This window comes from Cherax quadricarinatus, chromosome 92, assembly GCF_038502225.1.
Source record: "Cherax quadricarinatus isolate ZL_2023a chromosome 92, ASM3850222v1, whole genome shotgun sequence".
NCBI classification, from domain to species: Eukaryota; Metazoa; Arthropoda; class Malacostraca; order Decapoda; family Parastacidae; genus Cherax; species Cherax quadricarinatus.
In genome coordinates this window covers 4,324,956-4,345,725 of record NC_091383.1, presented here as the reverse complement: position 1 = coordinate 4,345,725, position 20,770 = coordinate 4,324,956, and the positions used below count along the sequence as shown (strand labels likewise).

Sequence of the window (20,770 nt, the reverse complement as noted above, 5' to 3'; positions counted from 1 at the left end):
CTGGTAGAGGACCCTGGAGGCCCTCCAGCTGGTAGAGAGGACCCTGGAGGCCCTCCAGCTGGTAGAGGACCCTGGAGGCCCTCCAGCTGGTAGAGGACCCTGGAGGCCCTCCAGCTGGTAGAGGACCCTGGAGGCCCTCCAGCTGGTAGAGGACCCTGGAGGCCCTCCAGCTGGAGGGCCCTGGGCTGCAGGCCATAAACTCCAGGCCTTAATCCAGCCCTGCTTAGAGTAACAGTGTTATTATTATTATTATTACATTCATGGGGAAGCAGTGCACTGGTGAAAGTTGAACCGAACCTTGGAAATGAGAAGCAATAGGTTCCAGCCAAGAAAAAGGAAGATAGATCTGTTTCCTTGGATTTAGATCTCCACCTTCATCAAGAAAGGAAACATTATCCAAATAAAGGTTTGTTTTCCATACTTCCAAACTTTGAACATAAATAAAATGCTGGTTTACCATATCCTTTGATTTCTTTGATAGTTCATTATATATAAATTTTTACTTTTTAACGTCTTCCTTTAGCATTGTAAAGCCCAATACAGGGACCAGCTCTAGGGTAGCTTTTTAAAGTTTAAGTCCAATTAGGTCACATAAAATGGTGACATTGCTCTAGCCAATAGGGTAACTCTAATTCATCTTCTAATAACCAATCAGAGAGCCTAACTCCATCCCAAGGAAAGAGAGTCGAGGTGTGAGAAGTGTAATTCGAGATTTGGATGAGGGTGGTTCCTAATCATTCACAGTTGTTCATATGTAGGAATAACAATACCGAAGCCGTTCAGAAGAGTCGAACTGATATTTAACGTTATTTAACTTTTAACCCGTAAACGGACCAAGCAGATCTACGTTCACATGTGTAGTGTTACAAAAGTAGATCTACGTTCACATGTGTAGTGCTACAAAAGTAGATCTACGTTCACATGTGTAGTGCTACAAAAGTAGATCTACGTTCACATGTGTAGTGCTACAAAAGTAGATCTACGTTCACATGTGTAGTGCTACAAAAGTAGATCTACGTTCACATGTGTAGTGCTACAAAAGTAGATCTACGTTCACATGTGTAGTGCTACAAAAGTAGATCTACGTTCACATGTGTAGTGCTACAAAAGTAGATCTACGTTCACATGTGTAGTGCTACAAAAGTAGATCTACGTTCACATGTGTAGTGCTACAAAAGTAGATCTACGTTCACATGTGTAGTGCTCCGAATGTAGATCTACAATTGATTTTACATTGTTTCTTATGTAAAAAAAAAGTAGATCTACGTTTGGACAGTTTAAGGGTTGATGGGAATAAAAATTGGGATATTAACTGTTTGGAATGACATCTAAATTGTCGTATCTGAGCGCCTCTACAAAGTAAGTGGTTGTGTGAATGATGGTGAAAGTGTTTTTCTTTCTTTTTTGGGTCATCCTGCCTCAGCAGGAGACAGCTGACATGTTAAAAAAATCCATATGATTTTACACAAAATGGTCAAATTTTTACCTATACACTTATGCCTCACTCTCCGCCATTGTTGGATTTGGGGGCACCTTTATTTTCAAGGCTGTTTGGACTCTCAAAATTTCATTAATGTAACATTATGGCAAAAGTTACAAGAGTTAAAAAGGTCTTAGAAAGAACCAATCAATAGCATACTAAAAACACATCCAAATCCCTCCATTATTTCTACGATTCAATGCTGTTGGGTTAACTACATCTCGATGGAAGTTTATTGGTATTTTCCAACTGCACTTTCAGCACAAATCCCACACATCTTCAGTCGTGTTATAAACTTTCCAAGATTTACAATCACCGATAAGGTATGTTATGACAACCTTCAAAAGGGGTAGTCTTGATGCTGTGGAAGGGCTCTTGATTCAAGAAACTGGAGCTAACTTGAGTTTCTGTCAAATGTTATGACAAAAAGTGCAGCACTACTTAAAACTAAGCCTTATAAATTTTAATTTTTATTCTTTGGCTGCAGTAATAATGAAATATATAAATAGAGACTGATCGGATATTAGTAATTAGTCTTAAAATACTCCAGATTGCAAATCTAACTAGAAACAAATAAATTATAATAATGTCCTGTGCAATGGTTTTAAATCCTGCTCACTTCTTGAGCTTCAGAGCGATCTGAGGCATCTTCTGACATTCAAAATTTTAGTAACAATATCCATATAAATAAACTAGCTGATATTACATTGTGTAGACACACACATTTAATCAAAAGATTAATTACAATATTTAACACAAATACTTTCGTTTTTCCTTTTGGGCCGCCCCGCCTCGGTGGGATACGGCCGGTGTGTTGAAAGAAAGATTTAACACAAATGCAACATCTAAGACGTATTAGAACAGACTCTTGCATGAGCTTGGTGGTACATTTGCCGAGTATAGACACGACCACAACCGCATGTAAAACTGGCCTTACTAGGATGCCTGACTCTTAAGTGAGTAACCAAGGTGTCCATCTCTCTGTGATGTTCCTGACAATGTGGACAAGTGAAGGGATGTGGATCTTCCGCAATAACATTAATATCTGCTGTCACATCTGGGTCAGATTTGACAGGTAATGCTGGACTGGTATCGTGTACTGAACTCGTCGAGGTTGTTGGGTGGTCAAGGGGGTCGTAGGAAGGTGAAAATGTTGACAAATTCTGCTGGAAAGTTGGATCTAGCTTCCCTGGAGGCTGGGAAGATGAATCTTTTGTAATTTGTTCTTCATTTTCCTCTTCATCTGCACTTTGAACTTCCTGCAAAACAAAATACCATAATATTCACTTTGAACTTCCTGCATTGCAAAATACCATAACATTCAATTTGAACTTCTTGCAATACAAAAAAAAAAATCTTTTTTAAGTTGTTTGAATTCCTGGGATTCTTCTACTAATGCCATTCTATGGAAGAGGTACTACAATAATACAAGAAAATATTTCTCTTAATGATGCAGCAGCACGAGACAGTAAGTACTGTATTTTTTAGTACATATATAAGGTGTACTTTTTTCCTCTCAGAAGAGTCTTGGAAAAATCATCCTGTGCCTTATATGCTCAAGGTTAAACTTTAGCAGTTGCTTACTAACGTTATGTTACAACTGCTTGGAAACATGGTACCACAAGCACCCTTGTAAGTCAAAAAATACAGCAAGTGTAATGTCTCAAACTGTCATGCTTTTTGTGCTCAATGGTTAATGTAATATAGTGAAAAATCAACCATTAACTGAAAAAAAGCATCTGCATCTGCAGGGCTTTAATTAAGTTCATTAGCCTCCTCTTCCCTCACACTGGAGGCTGCACCACTGGTCTAGACACTCTAAAAATGACTTATGAAATTGTAATATTACAACTGAAAACTAGTCATAGAACAGGTGGGGTTTAAACCCATGGCGAGTGAATCATAAAACTCAGTGCTTAACCCCTTAACAGTCCAAATGTAGATCTATGTTCTCTTGCCCAGCACTCTGAATATTTTGAAGGAAAAAAAAAAGTTTTTTAAATTAAAGAGGGCAATTTTCTGTGTGTAATAAGACCAAAAATAAATTTTACGGTCAGTACTTACCGGGATATAAAACCGCAAAGTTGGCGCTGGATGCTCACCTGATGGCAACATGGAATCCTGCCGCTTGCAGAAGTGTTCCCGATATACCTTTTTTTCCTCTTTTTTTTTTTTAATTTATATAATTTTTATGTACTGATATTACAATTTGTAGTAGTTCTTGTGATTTCATAGCCAATGTTTGTTGTGACACTAATATTAGGTACTGAAATAGTACTCAAATAGTCACAAACACACTGACAGGTGAACATTTTCACCTACCTTGGTCACCTACTATTGTCTAGAAATACACTATATATGAACAAAGTATTTTTAGGTCCCAGCAATATTTTAGACATGCTGGAGTATATATGAAACTCCTTGAAGCACGGTGTAAGACGAGGGTAACTCCAGTGCTGACAGTGCGGCAGTGGAGTGACACTTGATGATCCTGCACTGCCTTGGCTTTATTTGTTGTCACTTACATATAAACACATCTATCTGTTTGTCTGTCTATCTGTCTAGCTCTGTCTCTGTTTATCTGTCTTTCTGTCTGCCTATGTGACTGTCTTCCTGTCTCTATCTGCTTGTCTTTCTTTCTGTCTCAGAGGGCCACTCATGAACTAACAGATATTACACACAATGCAGAGTCGTCACGTCTGATTCCTAAACAAGTGAAAATGCGTATTACTTGCCAGTCATACTTATTATGCCTTATATCTACAAGCAAAGTACAGCACTTTGTCTGGATTTTTTGGGTTATCCTAGGTAATTTACACTATGTATAATAATTATATATTTGTACCTGTTATAGGTAGTAGGTTGGTAGACAGCAACCACCCAGGGAGGTACTACCGTCCTGCCAAGTGAGTGTAAAACGAAAGCCTGTAATTGTTTTACTTGATGGCAGGATTGCTGGTATCTTTTTTCTGTCTCATAAACATGCAAGATTTCAGGTATGTCTTGCTACTTCTACTTACACTTAGGTCACACTACACATACATATACAAGCACATATATACACACCCCTCTGGGTTTTCTTCTATTTTCTTGCTGATTCTTTTTTTTTTTTATTTTTTTTTTTTATTATCACACCGGCCGATTCCCACCAAGGCAGGGTGGCCCGAAAAAGAAAAACTTTCACCATCATTCACTCCATCACTGTCTTGCCAGAAGGGTGCTTTACACTACAGTTTTTAAACTGCAACATTAACACCCCTCCTTCAGAGTGCAGGCACTGTACTTCCCATCTCCAGGACTCAAGTCCGGCCTGCCGGTTTCCCTGAATCCCTTCATAAATGTTACTTTGCTCACACTCCAACAGCACGTCAAGTATTAAAAACCATTTGTCTCCATTCACTCCTATCAAACACGCTCACGCATGCCTGCTGGAAGTCCAAGCCCCTCGCACACAAAACCTCCTTTACCCCCTCCCTCCAACCCTTCCTAGGCCGACCCCTACCCCGCCTTCCTTCCACTACAGACTGATACACTCTTGAAGTCATTCTGTTTCGCTCCATTCTCTCTACATGTCCGAACCACCTCAACAACCCTTCCTCAGCCCTCTGGACAACAGTTTTGGTAATCCCGCACCTCCTCCTAACTTCCAAACTACGAATTCTCTGCATTATATTCACACCACACATTGCCCTCAGACATGACATCTCCACTGCCTCCAGCCTTCTCCTCACTGCAACATTCATCACCCACGCTTCACACCCATATAAGAGCGTTGGTAAAACTATACTCTCATACATTCCCCTCTTTGCCTCCAAGGACAAAGTTCTTTGTCTCCACAGACTCCTAAGTGCACCACTCACTCTTTTTCCCTCATCAATTCTATGATTCACCTCATCTTTCATAGACCCATCCGCTGACACGTCCACTCCCAAATATCTGAATACGTTCACCTCCTCCATACTCTCTCCCTCCAATCTGATATTCAATCTTTCATCACCTAATCTTTTTGTTATCCTCATAACCTTACTCTTTCCTGTATTCACCTTTAATTTTCTTCTTTTGCACACCCTACCAAATTCATCCACCAATCTCTGCAACTTCTCTTCAGAATCTCCCAAGAGCACAGTGTCATCAGCAAAGAGCAGCTGTGACAACTCCCACTTTGTGTGTGATTCTTTATCTTTTAACTCCACGCCTCTTGCCAAGACCCTCGCATTTACTTCTCTTACAACCCCATCTATAAATATATTAAACAACCACGGTGACATCACACATCCTTGTCTAAGGCCTACTTTTACTGGGAAAAAATTTCCCTCTTTCCTACATACTCTAACTTGAGCCTCACTATCCTCGTAAAAACTCTTCACTGCTTTCAGTAACCTACCTCCTACACCATACACTTGCAACATCTGCCACATTGCCCCCCTATCCACCCTGTCATACGCCTTTTCCAAATCCATAAATGCCACAAAGACCTCTTTAGCCTTATCTAAATACTGTTCACTTATATGTTTCACTGTAAACACCTGGTCCACACACCCCCTACCTTTCCTAAAGCCTCCTTGTTCATCTGCTATCCTATTCTCCGTCTTACTCTTAATTCTTTCAATTATAACTCTACCATACACTTTACCAGGTACACTCAACAGACTTATCCCCCTATAATTTTTGCACTCTCTTTTATCCCCTTTGCCTTTATACAAAGGAACTATGCATGCTCTCTGCCAATCCCTAGGTACCTTACCCTCTTCCATACATTTATTAAATAATTGCACCAACCACTCCAAAACTATATCCCCACCTGCTTTTAACATTTCTATCTTTATCCCATCAATCCCGGCTGCCTTACCCCCTTTCATTTTACCTACTGCCTCACGAACTTCCCCCACACTCACAACTGGCTCTTCCTCACTCCTACAAGATGTTATTCCTCCTTGCCCTATACACGAAATCACAGCTTCCCTATCTTCATCAACATTTAACAATTCCTCAAAATATTCCCTCCATCTTCCCAATACCTCTAACTCTCCATTTAATAACTCTCCTCTCCTATTTTTAACTGACAAATCCATTTGTTCTCTAGGCTTTCTTAACTTGTTAATCTCACTCCAAAACTTTTTCTTATTTTCAACAAAATTTGTTGATAACATCTCACCCACTCTCTCATTTGCTCTCTTTTTACATTGCTTCACCACTCTCTTAACTTCTCTCTTTTTCTCCATATACTCTTCCCTCCTTGCATCACTTCTACTTTGTAAAAACTTCTCATATGCTAACTTTTTCTCCCTTACTACTCTCTTTACATCATCATTCCACCAATCGCTCCTCTTCCCTCCTGCACCCACTTTCCTGTAACCACAAACTTCTGCTGAACACTCTAACACTACATTTTTAAACCTACCCCATACCTCTTCGACCCCATTGCCTATGCTCTCATTAGCCCATCTATCCTCCAATAGCTGTTTATATCTTACCCTAACTGCCTCCTCTTTTAGTTTATAAACCTTCACCTCTCTCTTCCCTGATGCTTCTATTCTCCTTGTATCCCATCTACCTTTTACTCTCAGTGTAGCTACAACTAGAAAGTGATCTGATATATCTGTGGCCCCTCTATAAACATGTACATCCTGAAGTCTACTCAACAGTCTTTTATCTACCAATACATAATCCAACAAACTACTGTCATTTCGCCCTACATCATATCGTGTATACTTATTTATCCTCTTTTTCTTAAAATATGTATTACCTATAACTAAACCCCTTTCTATACAAAGTTCAATCAAAGGGCTCCCATTATCATTTACACCTGGCACCCCAAACTTACCTACCACACCCTCTCTAAAAGTTTCTCCTACTTTAGCATTCAAGTCCCCTACCACAATTACTCTCTCACTTGGTTCAAAGGCTCCTATACATTCACTTAACATCTCCCAAAATCTCTCTCTCTCCTCTGCATTCCTCTCTTCTCCAGGTGCATACACGCTTATTATGACCCACTTCTCGCATCCAACCTTTACTTTAATCCACATAATTCTTGAATTTACACATTCATATTCTCTTTTCTCCTTCCATAACTGATCATTTAACATTACTGCTACCCCTTCCTTTGCTCTAACTCTCTCAGATACTCCAGATTTAATCCCATTTATTTCCCCCCACTGAAACTCTCCTACCCCCTTCAGCTTTGTTTCGCTTAGGGCCAGGACATCCAACTTCTTTTCATTCATAACATCAGCAATCATCTGTTTCTTGTCATCCGCACTACATCCACGCACATTTAAGCAACCCAGTTTTATAAAGTTTTTCTTCTTCTCTTTTTTAGTAATTGTATACAGGAGAAGGGGTTACTAGCCCATTGCTCCCGGCATTTTAGTCGCCTCATACGACACGCATGGCTTACAGAGGAAAGATTCTTTTCCACTTCCCCATGGACAATAGAAGAAATAAAAAAGAACAAGAGCTATTTAGAAAAAGGAGAAAAACCTAGATGTATGTATATATATATATGCATGTGCGTGTCTGTGAAGTGTGACCAAAGTGTAAGTAGGAGTAGCAAGATATCCCTGTTATCTTGGCGTGTTTATGAGACAGAAAAAGAAACCAGCAATCCTACCATCATGCAAAACAGTTACAGGTTTTTGTTTCACAGTCATCTGGCAGGACGGTAGTACTTCCCTGGGTGGTTGCTGTCTACCTACCTTATTCTTGTTTATTTCCTCTTATCTCCGTGGGGAAGTGGAACAAAATTCTTCCTTCATAAGCCATGCGTGTCGTAAGAGGTGACTAAAATGCCAGGAGCAGGGGACTAGTAACCTCTTCTCCTGTACATATTACTAAATGTAAAAGGAGAAACTTTCGTTTTTCCTTTTGAGCCGCCCCACCTCGGTGGGATACGGCCGGTGTGTTGAAAGAAAGAAGAAAGATTTGTACCTGTGAGTCAGAGATAGACAGAGATACAGAAACAGGCAGAGATAGATACAGACAGACAGACAGGCAGAGATAGATGTAGACAGACAGACAGGCAGAGATAGATATAGACAGACAGACAGACAAAGACAGAGACAACCAAAATCAATCAACCACCCAACCAGCCAGCCGCCGCCCAGCCAGCCAGCCAGCCGGCCTGCCAAACACATATTACACATGTTCCAGAATTGTTTCTTTTTACTTAGGACAGGTTATAGGACATTCTGGCAGGATGACACTACCAGTGGTATCAAAATTGAAAAGATGTTGCAGAAATGTTGCACATGGGTGATTATTGAGGTTTTTGATATTTCCTCAAACACTTGTGGCCACATCCATCTCAAAGCCACTAAACTCAGGGTCAACATCACTTTCCTCTTAAAAGGGAAGTGTTAATATGACACGAAATCAATGAATTCCTCGTGTTTGCCATGCTGTTTGCTCTAGTTTACACTCAACTGAACTGGTGTTCCTACAAGGTACTAAGGGGTCCCAGATTTTTTTAATACTGTACACACTGAGTGTTCAGACCCATTCTATACTGACCATGCATCTCAGACCAATTGTCCCAAATTTGGAGGCAGGAAAAATAAAACATTGATCTACATTTGGAGTGCTAGCGGTAAGAATGTAGATCTATGTTTGGACAGCAAGGGGTTAATACACTGGCCTAGAATTTTAAGACTCACTTGCCATGGCTTCAAACCCCACCCAGTCCCTGATTTGATTACACTTTGTAAATCAATGTTTCACAACCTGGAATGCATGTACAACGTAAAACAATGGACACCTGTACTAAATATGCAAGAATGAGGTAAATTATGTACAGCAGAACTCCTGTTTCACCAATTCGTTATCCGCAGTTTCAGTTATCCATGGTTTACTGTGGCCCAAAAATACCTCTTAATTTTGCATAGTAACAACCCCAAAGCCACAAAAGTAGAGAAGCTGGACATGTGTCTTCACCAAGTGCTGGAACAACCAGGCTGTGATGGATACGTGGGGCAGCAGGCCTCCAGCAGCAACAGCCTGGTTGACCAGGCAAGCACCAGATGAGCCTGGCCCATGGCCAGACTCTGAGAGTAGGTAAGCCAGCAGCTGTTCAAAGCCTAAGAGAAGTTGCGAAGAGCTTCCCATCAGTTAAAAAGTGATATGTCTCCATATATTGTGCATAATTTATCAATTAATCTTTATACAGTGGACCCCCGCATAACGATTACCTCCAAATGTGACCAATTATGTAAGTATATTTATGTAAGTGCGTTTGTACGTGTATGTTTGGGGGTCTGAAATGGACTAATCTACTTCACAATATTTCTTATGGGAACAAATTCGGTCAGTACTGGCACCTGAACATACTTCTGGAGTGAAAAAATATCGTTAACCGGGGGTCCACTGTAATAGGTATGTACAGGACTTATATATAGGGTTTGCTACCATCCACAGTTTCGGTGTCCACGGCAGGTCCTTGGAGCATATACCCTGTGGATACGAGGGTCCTACTGTATAAACATTAGATCCTTTTAAATTAAGTGACTACTAACCTCTTTTACACAGGTCATATCAACATCCATAAAGTCTGTGGGATTGATCATGCTGTCTCTGGATTTGGGTCTAGCAGGCGGAGTTGAGGTTTGATGAGATGATGTTTTAACTGTTCTTGAAGGCCTGGATGCTGAGGCAAGGTTAGAAGATGATGATGATGAGGAAGCAGATGAAGATCGAACATTTCCTGCCGTTGAACAATCAGTGTGGGGATTGACAGTAGCGGAGGAATCAGACGGAGCTAAGCCCGAGACCTGGAGAATCTCTGCCGTCTTCAGAAGTGAAGTTAAATCTTCAGCTGCCACTGTCATTTCACCTCTGAAAAAATTAAGGAAATGTAAGTGTATTTTTTCTCTATGGGAAAGTGAAAAAGAATCTTATGTCCATAAGCTGTGTGTGTCATAAGAAGTGACCGAAAGATAGGGAGCAAGAAGACAGTAACTCCTTTTCCAGTATAAATTACTAAATGTAAAAGGAAGGAAAGTTTTTGTCTCTCCTTTTCCGAGTCACCTTGGGAGGGGAGACAGCCAGTGTCTTAAAGAAAAAAAAAAAAGCATTTTTTAACTCACTAGCTGTCTCCCACACAAGGTACGGTGACTTGAAAAAAGAGGAAACACTTTCACCATCACTCATTCAATCACTGTCTTGCCAGATACATCCTGACATAATTCAGATGACCCTCTGAACTATATTTTCACCTCTCTTTCAGAGTGCAGGTACTCTGAAAGAGGGATAACTGGTTTCAAACCACGGAACGGGTGGGGTTTGAACCCATGGTTCAACAACCCTACCCATTCCCTGGTTTGTTCACAATTGTGTTAGCAGGATTTTGTGAGTCGTAACTGGTTTCCCCTGAATTCCTTCATAAATGTTACCTTGCTCACACTCCAACAGCACATCAAATCAGAAAAACCACTCATCACGACTCACTAACGCATATAAGCCTCTACGTGCAATGTATATTTTGTAATTAGATTTTTATAATATTTACGGAGAAACAAAATCCTCAAGGAGTCGTGCATCATCACTGGAATAGATGATTATTATGATATTCTTGAGGAAGAGCTAAACATGTAGGGTTTATAAAATGCCTAGAAATGGGGGGAAATAAGGCTTGATCCATAGCCAGATTCAATATAATTTTATTCCTTAACTTTGTAAATGGTCCAAGTCGGACCGAAACGTCGTCGTAAGCTCCTCTCTTCTATGTGCGGGTTATTTGTGTATTTGCTCTTATTACTAAATTTAAAAAGAAAAACTTTGGGTTTTCTTTGTAAGTCGCCCCAAGGCAGGGTGCCTTGCGGGTACGGCCAGTATGTTGAAAAAAAATGATGGCCAGTTTGTTGGGTACATCACTTTGCAGTGATTTTTACCCAAGACCTGTTTTAAGAGTTTTCCTGCTCTCACAGCTTGGCTCTGAGCCAGGCCTCCTTATTGATTGCCTGGTCAACCAAGCTATTGTTGTTGGCAGTCCAGTCATCCATCAGTCTGGTTTATCTGGTACACCCCAGAGTAGTGATCCAGTTTTCCCTTGAAGACTTTTACAATGGTTCCACCTTAGTACAGGGGACTCTACAGTACAGTGCAGCACAGTATGCTACAGTGCAGCACAGTATGCTACAGTGCAGCACAGTATGCTACAGTGCAGCACAGTATGCTACAGTACAGCACAGTATGCTACAGTGCAGCACAGTATGCTACAGTACAGCACAGTATGCTACAGTACAGCACAGTATGCTACAGTACAGCACAGTATGCTACCGTACAGCACAGTATGCTACAGTACAGCACAGTATGCTACAGTACAGCACAGTATGCTACCGTACAGCACAGTATGCTACAGTACAGCACAGTATGCTACAGTACAGCACAGTACGCTACAGTACAGCACAGTATGCTACAGTACAGCACAGTATGCTACCGTACAGCACAGTATGCTACCGTACAGCACAGTATGCTACAGTACAGCACAGTATGCTACTGTACAGCACAGTATGCTAGAGTACAGCACAGTATGCTACAGTACAGCACAGTATGCTACAGTACAGCACAGTATGCTACAGTACAGCACAGTATGCTACAGTACAGCACAGTATGCTACAGTGCAGCACAGTATGCTACAGTACAGCACAGTATGCTACAGTACAGCACAGTATGCTACAGTACAGCACAGTATGCTACAGTACAGCACAGTATGCTACAGTACAGCACAGTATGCTACAGTGCAGCACAGTATGCTACAGTACAACACAGTATGCTACAGTACAGCACAGTATGCTACAGTACAACACAGTATGCTACAGTACAGCACAGTCTGCTACAGTACAGCACAGTATGCTACAGTACAGCACAGTATGCTACAGTGCAGCACAGTATGCTACAGTACAGCACAGTATGCTACAGTACAGCACAGTATGCTACCGTACAGCACAGTACAGCACAGTATGCTACAGTGCAGCACAGTATGCTACAGTACAGCACAGTATGCTACAGTACAGCACAGTATGCTACAGTACAGCACAGTATGCTACAGTACAGCACAGTATGCTACAGTGCAGCACAGTATGCTACCGTACAGCACAGTATGCTACCGTACAGCACAGTATGCTACAGTACAGCACAGTATGCTACAGTACAGCACAGTATGCTACAGTGCAGCACAGTATGCTACAGTGCAGCACAGTATGCTACAGTGCAGCACAGTATGCTACAATACAGGACAGTACAGCACAGTATGCTACAGTACAGCACAGTATGCTACAGTACAACACAGTATGCTACAGTGCAGCACAGTATGCTACAATACAGCACAGTACAACACAGTATGCTACAGTACAGCACAGTATGCTACAGTACAACACAGTATGCTACAGTACAACACAGTATGCTACAGTACAGCACAGTATGCTACAGTACAGCACAGTATGCTACAGTACAGTACAGTGTACTACAGTACAGTGTACTACAGTACAGTACACTACAGTACAGTACACTACAGTGCAGTACAGTAGTGCTACAGTACACAGTAAACTACACAGTATGTATACTACAGTGTACACTACAGTACAGTACAACAGTACACTACACACAGTACAGCACAGTACATACAGTACAGTACAGTACACTACAGTACAGTACACTACTACAGTATACAGTACTACAGTACTACAGTACAGTACACTACAGTACAGTACACTACACTACAGCACAGTACAGTACACTACAGTACAGTACACTACAGTACAGTACACTACAGTACAGTACACTACAGTACAGTACACTACAGCACAGTACAGTACACTACAGTACAGTATACTACAGTACAGTACACTACAGTACAGTACAGTACACTACACTACAGTACAGTACACTACAGTACAGTATACTACAGTACAGTACACTACAGTACACTACACTACAGCACAGTACAGTACACTACAGTACAGTATACTACAGTACAGTACACTACAGTACAGTGTACTACAGTACAGTATACTACAGTACAGTACAATACAGTACAGTACACTACAGTACAGTACACTACAGTACAGTACACTACAGTATACTACAGTACAGTGTACTACAGTACAGTACACTACAGTACAGTACACTACAGTATACTACAGTACAGTATACTACAGTACAGTACACTACAGTACAGTACACTACAGTATACTACAGTACAGTATACTACAGTACAGTACACTACAGTACAGTACACTACAGTATACTACAGTACAGTACACTACAGTACAGTACACTACAGTGCAGTACAGTACACTACAGTGCAGTACAGTGCAGTACAGTACACTACAGTACATACACTACAGTACATTATGGTACTTACACTGCAGTACACAATGGTACATACACTACAGTACATTATGGTACTTACACTACAGTACATACACTACAGTACATTATGGTACTTACACTGCAGTACACAATGGTACATACACTACAGTACATTATGGTACTTACACTGCAGTACACTACAGTACATACACTACAGTACATTATGGTACTTACACTGCAGTACACAATGGTACATACACTACAGTACATTATGGTACTTACACTGCAGTACACTACAGTACATACACTACAGTACATTATGGTACTTACACTGCAGTACACAATGGTACATACACTACAGTACATTATGGTACTTACACTGCAGTACACTACAGTACATACACTACAGTACATTATGGTACTTACACTGCAGTACACAATGGTACATACACTACAGTACATTATGGTACTTACACTGCAGTACACTACAGTACATACACTACAGTACATTATGGTACTTACACTGCAGTACACAATGGTACATACACTACAGTACATTATGGTACTTACACTGCAGTACACAATGGTACATACACTACAGTACATTATGGTACTTACACTGCAGTACACAATGGTACATACACTACAGTACATTATGGTACTTACACTGCAGTACACAATGGTACATACACTACAGTACATTATGGTACTTACACTGCAGTACACAATGGTACATACACTACAGTACATTATGGTACTTACACTGCAGTACACAATGGTACATACACTACAGTACATTATGGTACTTACACTGCAGTACACAATGGTACATACACTACAGTACATTATGGTACTTACACTGCAGTACACAATGGTACATACACTACAGTACATTATGGTACTTACACTGCAGTACACAATGGTACATACACTACAGTACATTATGGTACTTACACTGCAGTACACAATGGTACATACACTACAGTACATTATGGTACTTACACTGCAGTACACAATGGTACATACACTACAGTACATTATGGTACTTACACTGCAGTACACAATGGTACATACACTACAGTATAGTACACTAAGGTACAGTACCCACTCTCTTTTAGACTTGCAACAGAATATTTTTTTCAAGACATGATCACTGACTCTCCTACTCAGTAATCGCTCTCTCTGTTTGCCACACATCTTTTATAATGACTATCAACATTAAGTAAGTAGTCCACAACAATGTTTCAAGATATATTGTCTAACACACCGGTCATCTTCCAAATATGTACGGCATTTCAGAAAAAGGGAAAATGCTTTCACCGTCACTCATTTAATCACTGTCTTGCCAGAGATAAAGTGACATTATGGTTCAGAAGACCCTCAAAACTGCAACATCACTACTCCTCCTTCAGAGTGCAGGCTATGTACTTCCCACCTCCAGGACTCAAGTCCTGCTAACCAGTTTTTCTGAATTGCTTCATAAATGTTACCTTGCTCACACTCCAACAGAACATCAAATCATAAAAACCACTTGCCTCCACTTGCTCCTACCTAAAACACTCACATAACCAACCTGTTGGATGCCCAAGCCCCTCGCACTTAATACCTCCTTAACTCCCTCCCTCCAACGTTACCTAGGATGACCCCTAATCCTATTTCCCATCACCCCAGATTTATACACTCCTAGTCATCCTATTTTTCATCATACTCCTTATATGACCAAACCACCTCAACAACCCTTCCTCAGCCCTCTGAACAGTACTTTTAGTAACTCCGTATCTCTTCCTAATCTCCAAATTCTCTGCATAATATTCACAACACATTGCCCTCAAACTTGACAGCTGCACTGTTTCCAGCCTCCTCCTCGCTGCTGCAACATTTATAACATAAGAACATAAGAAAGGAGGAACACTGCAGAAGGCCTACCAATACTTCACAGCCATACAATAGTACTGTACCACTATACTTATTTATATTTTCTTTTTAGTCTCATGGATAAGGGTCACTGTCTCCACAGATACCTCAATGCACCATTCACCTTTTTCCCCCTCTTATCAATTGTATTCTATGATTCAAATCATCTCTTGTAGAATCATCCACTGACAAGTCCACTCCCAAATATCAAAACACAAATGGTTCCTCCATACTCCCTCCCTCCAATCTGATATACAATCTCCCATTGCTTATATTTTTTGATACCTTCATCACCTTGTTCCAGTTATTTTAAAACATCTGTGCTTTTTTCTATTCAACGTGATAGTGAGGGAGTGAATTTTTCAAATAACTTGTTGAGAGGCAGGGCCAGGAGCTAGGATTTAATCAGAGTGAATCTGGTAAGTGGTATGTTGAGAGGCAGGGCCAGGAGCTAGGATTTGATCAGGGAGTGAATTTGGCAAGTGGTATGTTGAGAGGCAGGGCCAGGAGCTGGGATTTGATCAGGGAGTGTATTTGGCAAGTGGTATGTTGAGAGGCAGGGCCAGGAGCTAGGATTTGATCAGGGAGTGAATTTGGCAAGTGGTATGTTGAGAGGCAGGGCCAGGAGCTAGGATTTGATCAATGTAACCACATATAGATGAGTACAGCTACTTAATGAATGATGGTGAATGCATTTCTTCCTTTGGGTCGCCCTGCCTTCGTAGGAGACGGCTACTTAGGTAAACCCAAAATTTTTTTTTGACTGTAGCATGCACAGAATATAAAGATCTCTTGGGACAATGTTGCACTCTATGATAGAGCTCTATATAGAGAGAAACGTTATGACTTTCATTCTGTTATGACTGTTTCACTCTGTGATAAAGCTCTATACAGAGGAAAATAGTGTCATTATTTCACTCTACGAAAGCTTTAGAGCAAAATATTATGACCTTTAATCCATAATAAAGTTCTATACAGAGTTAAACATTATAACAATGTTTCACTGTAATAAAACTCTATATAGAGTAAAACAACAACTTGCTCTGTGTATATATATTTTTCACTCTCTGCAACGAGAGCGTGCCATCGCAAGACAAGATGCAACATTCAAGCAGCCATCAGATAAGATCAAGCAATGAATGACAGTCTGGGGAACTTACTTGTATATATAATTAACAATACTGAAGAGTTCTTCGAAGCGCACATCTCGAGGCATGATGATAATGGGGTGCTGACAGGGGTTGTCTCGCAACACTCCTCGGAAGTATGGGCTGACAGCTGACAACACAGACTGCAATACAAAGTGGCATTAGGAACAAAATGGCACAATATCACGACTGGAACAATGCACAAATTCCTTATCCAAGTGGCTATGGGACCTATATATGACGTAGGCAAGTAGCAGCAACAGTACACAAATAACCAACACAGAGAATGAAAGACCAGTTAATGGTCCAAGTCAGACCAAAGCATCGTTGTAGACCAAATTATTATTATAATCAAGGGGGAAGCGCTAAACCCGGAGGATTATACAACGCCTGGGGGGGGATGTGGAAGACATTCAGGCTTAATTCGGGGAACTGGAGCACAGATCCAATTCCCTAAATCAAGAGCCCCTCACCAACATCAAGGAACCTTCCTTGAGGGGTTGTAGACCAAAGCATCGTTGTAGACCAAAGCATCGTTGTAGTTTCATTCTACTTCGTGCAGTTTTTTTTGTGCGTTGTTCCAGTCATGGTATTGTGACTTTGTTCTCTAAAGCAACGGTGTAAGCCAGATTACCAGTACAGGCTGTGTACCATAAACTCTCTTATAAAACTCTTCTATATAGTACAACTATTTGTAAATGCGATTGAACAAATATATCCAAAAGTGAAGAGTGGATGGCAGAGCCTTCATAGTGTGTTATTCAATTTCAGATGCACTTTTTTAATTGCATTTAAAACAACCACATTGTATGTCAAAATTTTTACAAAAATTTACGCTATATTTTTTTTGTGTTAATGTGAGTGAAAGAATGGTTCCAGAACTGTACAGCTTGTGGAAAAATACTGATAGTACTCTACAACAAATCATGGAACTGGTGGTACTTGAACCCATGGCAAGAGAGTCTTAAAACTCACAGGCCAGTGTGTTAACCACTGGGCCAGCTGGTTCTAATAAGTTATCCAACTAGGTATATTTCTATATACCATAGGGAGGTTAGCATGGGCCACCACTGTAACCACAAATGAATCTGTGAAAATTTGCATTTGTGGTCACAGTGGTGGCCCATGCTAACTGGTGTACAGAACTATACCTAGTTGGATGAATCTTATCAGAGCCAACTGGCCCAGTGGTTAACACACTGGCCTAGAATTTTAGAAGCCACTTGCCATGGGTTCAATCCCCACCCATTCCATTATTTTTTTACAATCTTGTTATTACTGTACAGCACTACACTCCATAAATGTGAAAAAAGCAAGTATTGAGCAAAACTAAAGTTGAATACAGTGGACCCCCGCATAACGATCACCTCCGAATGCGACCAATTATGTAAGTGTATTTATGTAAGTGCGTTTGTACGTGTATGTTTGGGGGTCTGAAATGGACTAATCTACTTCACAATATTCCTTATGGGAAAAAATTCGGTCAGTACTGGCACCTGAACATACTTCTGGAATGAAAAAATATCGTTAACTGGGGGTCCACTGTATATACTACCACTGTGTGTACAATCATGTTTAAATTTGCTAAATAAAACATAAGCTATTTTAACTATGCTGTTTTATAAGATAGAACCTCTTATATAAACAAGGGTAAGAAATTACGCCGGCAAACCTTATGAGCTTTGAGTGAGCGTCCTTGTGCCGTTAAGGTGACGTCCATGAAGGACTCGTCGCGAGCCAGAGCCTCCAGGACGATGGTCAGGTGGTTGTTGTGTCGTAACTGGTAACTCTCTGGTGAGGAAAAATAAGATATCACTACAGGTAAACTCCAGGTTTCCAGGTAAACATGTGCTCCTCAAGTTACAATGGGGTTACATTCAGACAAACCCATCGTAAGTCGAAAATATCATAAGTCGAATATGAATATGACATGATAAGTAAATAACTGCTGCCAATGAATAAGTAAATAAACACATAATTACTGTAACTAAATACCAAAATTGAAAAGTAAATAATTACAAGTTAAAGACTTGCCACCTTCATGCTGGGTAATTATCTTAAGTTTCATCTCCAAAGTAATTGCTTTTCCACCAACGAAGTCTAAATATCACAAGTCAAGCCATTGTAAGTCGAGAAGCACCTGTATTTTTTCGTAAAAAGTGAGTAAAATGCCGGGAGCAAGGGGCTAGTAACCCCTTCTCCTGCATAAATTACTAAATGTAGAGAGAAAAACTTTTATTTTTCTGTTTAGGTCACCCTGCCTTGGTGGGATACAGCCGGTATGTTGAAAAACTCACTACTGTTTTACGTTCTCAGGTACACTCGATTTCCTTATAAAGCAATTCTATAAAACGTGAATTTTTTGTAATTTTTTTCAACACATTCGCTGTTTCCCGTCGAGGCACGGTGACCCGAAAAAGAAGAAAAAGTCTCATCATCACTCACTCCATCACTGTCTGGTCAGAGGCATACCAATACTACAGTTTAAAAACTGCAATATCCTCAACCCTGCCTTCAGAGTGAGTGCAGACACTGTACTTCCCACCTCCAGGACTCAAGTCCAGCTAAGTGGTTTCCCTGAATCCCTTCATAAATTTTACCTCTTCACACTCCAACAGCATCAAAAACTGAATAGCACAAACTGTACTATGAAGGTTTTTTCTATGTGCTATTTAATTTTGAATTTGACTTTGTAAATGCATTTAAAAAACTCGCACAATATAGAGGGGCTTTAAAAAACAGCTGACTGGTTAACTTTTTTTTTATCAATCATTCAGTGTTGAAACTGACACACTGAAGCCTATACGTGTTTAGTGCCTTTTCCGCGGGGGGATATAACCCTTCAAATGCCTTGGGGCTGGTGAAAAAGCTCTTCATCCAAGGAGATGGAGCTACTCTCTTCTTGGCTCATATCAGACTACCACCCATTCCCCAGGTGATGTATGACCCCTATGGGTTTAGCACTTCCCCTCGAATATAATAATCTGGAAGTATCGAAGGTAAGGAGACTCAAAACGGGATAGTCATTGGTTCTGACAACACGATACAATGATAGTGTACTAACTATCCACTATTCTAATGCCAAATAAATGTAGGAACTTCACCTTCCACTGCAGCATGGGCCAGCAGGACCTGCCTAGCATGGACCAGTAGAAAATGTCTATTGGTGGTATTAAATACTGACAAGATGATGAATTAGACATTTGCAACATCTGGGTATCTTTACTTGTAGACGTTTTACCATCCAGCAACTATCAATACAATACATGGGCATTATGTGAAGACTGCAGAAAACTGCACAGCAAACTAGTGGAATGTGAAGTAATCAGTCCCTCAGTCTAGGAGCAAATGATGTGTATCATAGTCTTCAAGACTCTGAAGAACAGGCTGAAAAATTGGTGCTTATACAGTGGACCCCCGCATAACGATCACCTCCGAATGCGACCAATTATGTAAGTGTATTTATGTAAGTGCGTTTGTACGTGTATGTTTGGGGGTCTGAAATGGACTAATCTACTTCACAATATTTCTTATGGGAACAAATTCGGTCAGTACTGGCACCTGAACATACTTCTGGAGTGAAAAAATATCGTTAACCGGGGGTCCACTGTATACTGGTGTCAGAGGATGTACAGAATGTCTATGTACTGTACTGATAAAGTCACTGGATGGTGAAACATCTACAAGTAAAGATACCCAGATGTTGCATATGTGTCTAATTCATCTTGTCGGTGCTGAATACTACCGATGTTCAACTTGTTAGATACAGCAACATCGTGGAATCTTAATGCAGGGGACATGACCACAACATACTTGCTAACAACTGGTCCAACTCTTGGACATGACCCACTTCAACTGGGAAATCCCGCCTACCAGCGACAGTGTCTTTGTCTGCTACACGACCTCTGACACCAGTATATGA

The 20,770-nt window shown here is 40.6% G+C and overlaps 1 protein-coding gene across 10 annotated transcripts in view; it reads right to left on the bottom strand.

The window, feature by feature from the left end:
• Positions 1 to 257: 257 nt before the first annotated feature.
• LOC128698345 (protein bric-a-brac 2) overlaps positions 258 to 20,770 on the bottom strand; it is a 330,205-nt gene continuing 309,692 nt past the window's right edge. For all 10 annotated transcript variants that reach the window (XM_070104473.1, XM_070104472.1, XM_070104474.1 and 7 more), the window contains 4 exons: positions 18,521 to 18,639; positions 16,861 to 16,991; positions 9,991 to 10,309; positions 258 to 2,739 (listed from right to left, as the gene is read on the bottom strand). In XM_070104473.1, the coding sequence (XP_069960574.1) occupies positions 2,326 to 2,739; positions 9,991 to 10,309; positions 16,861 to 16,991; positions 18,521 to 18,639 (983 nt within the window). In that variant the 3' untranslated portion in view covers positions 258 to 2,325. The remainder of the gene's footprint in view (positions 2,740 to 9,990; positions 10,310 to 16,860; positions 16,992 to 18,520; positions 18,640 to 20,770) is intronic.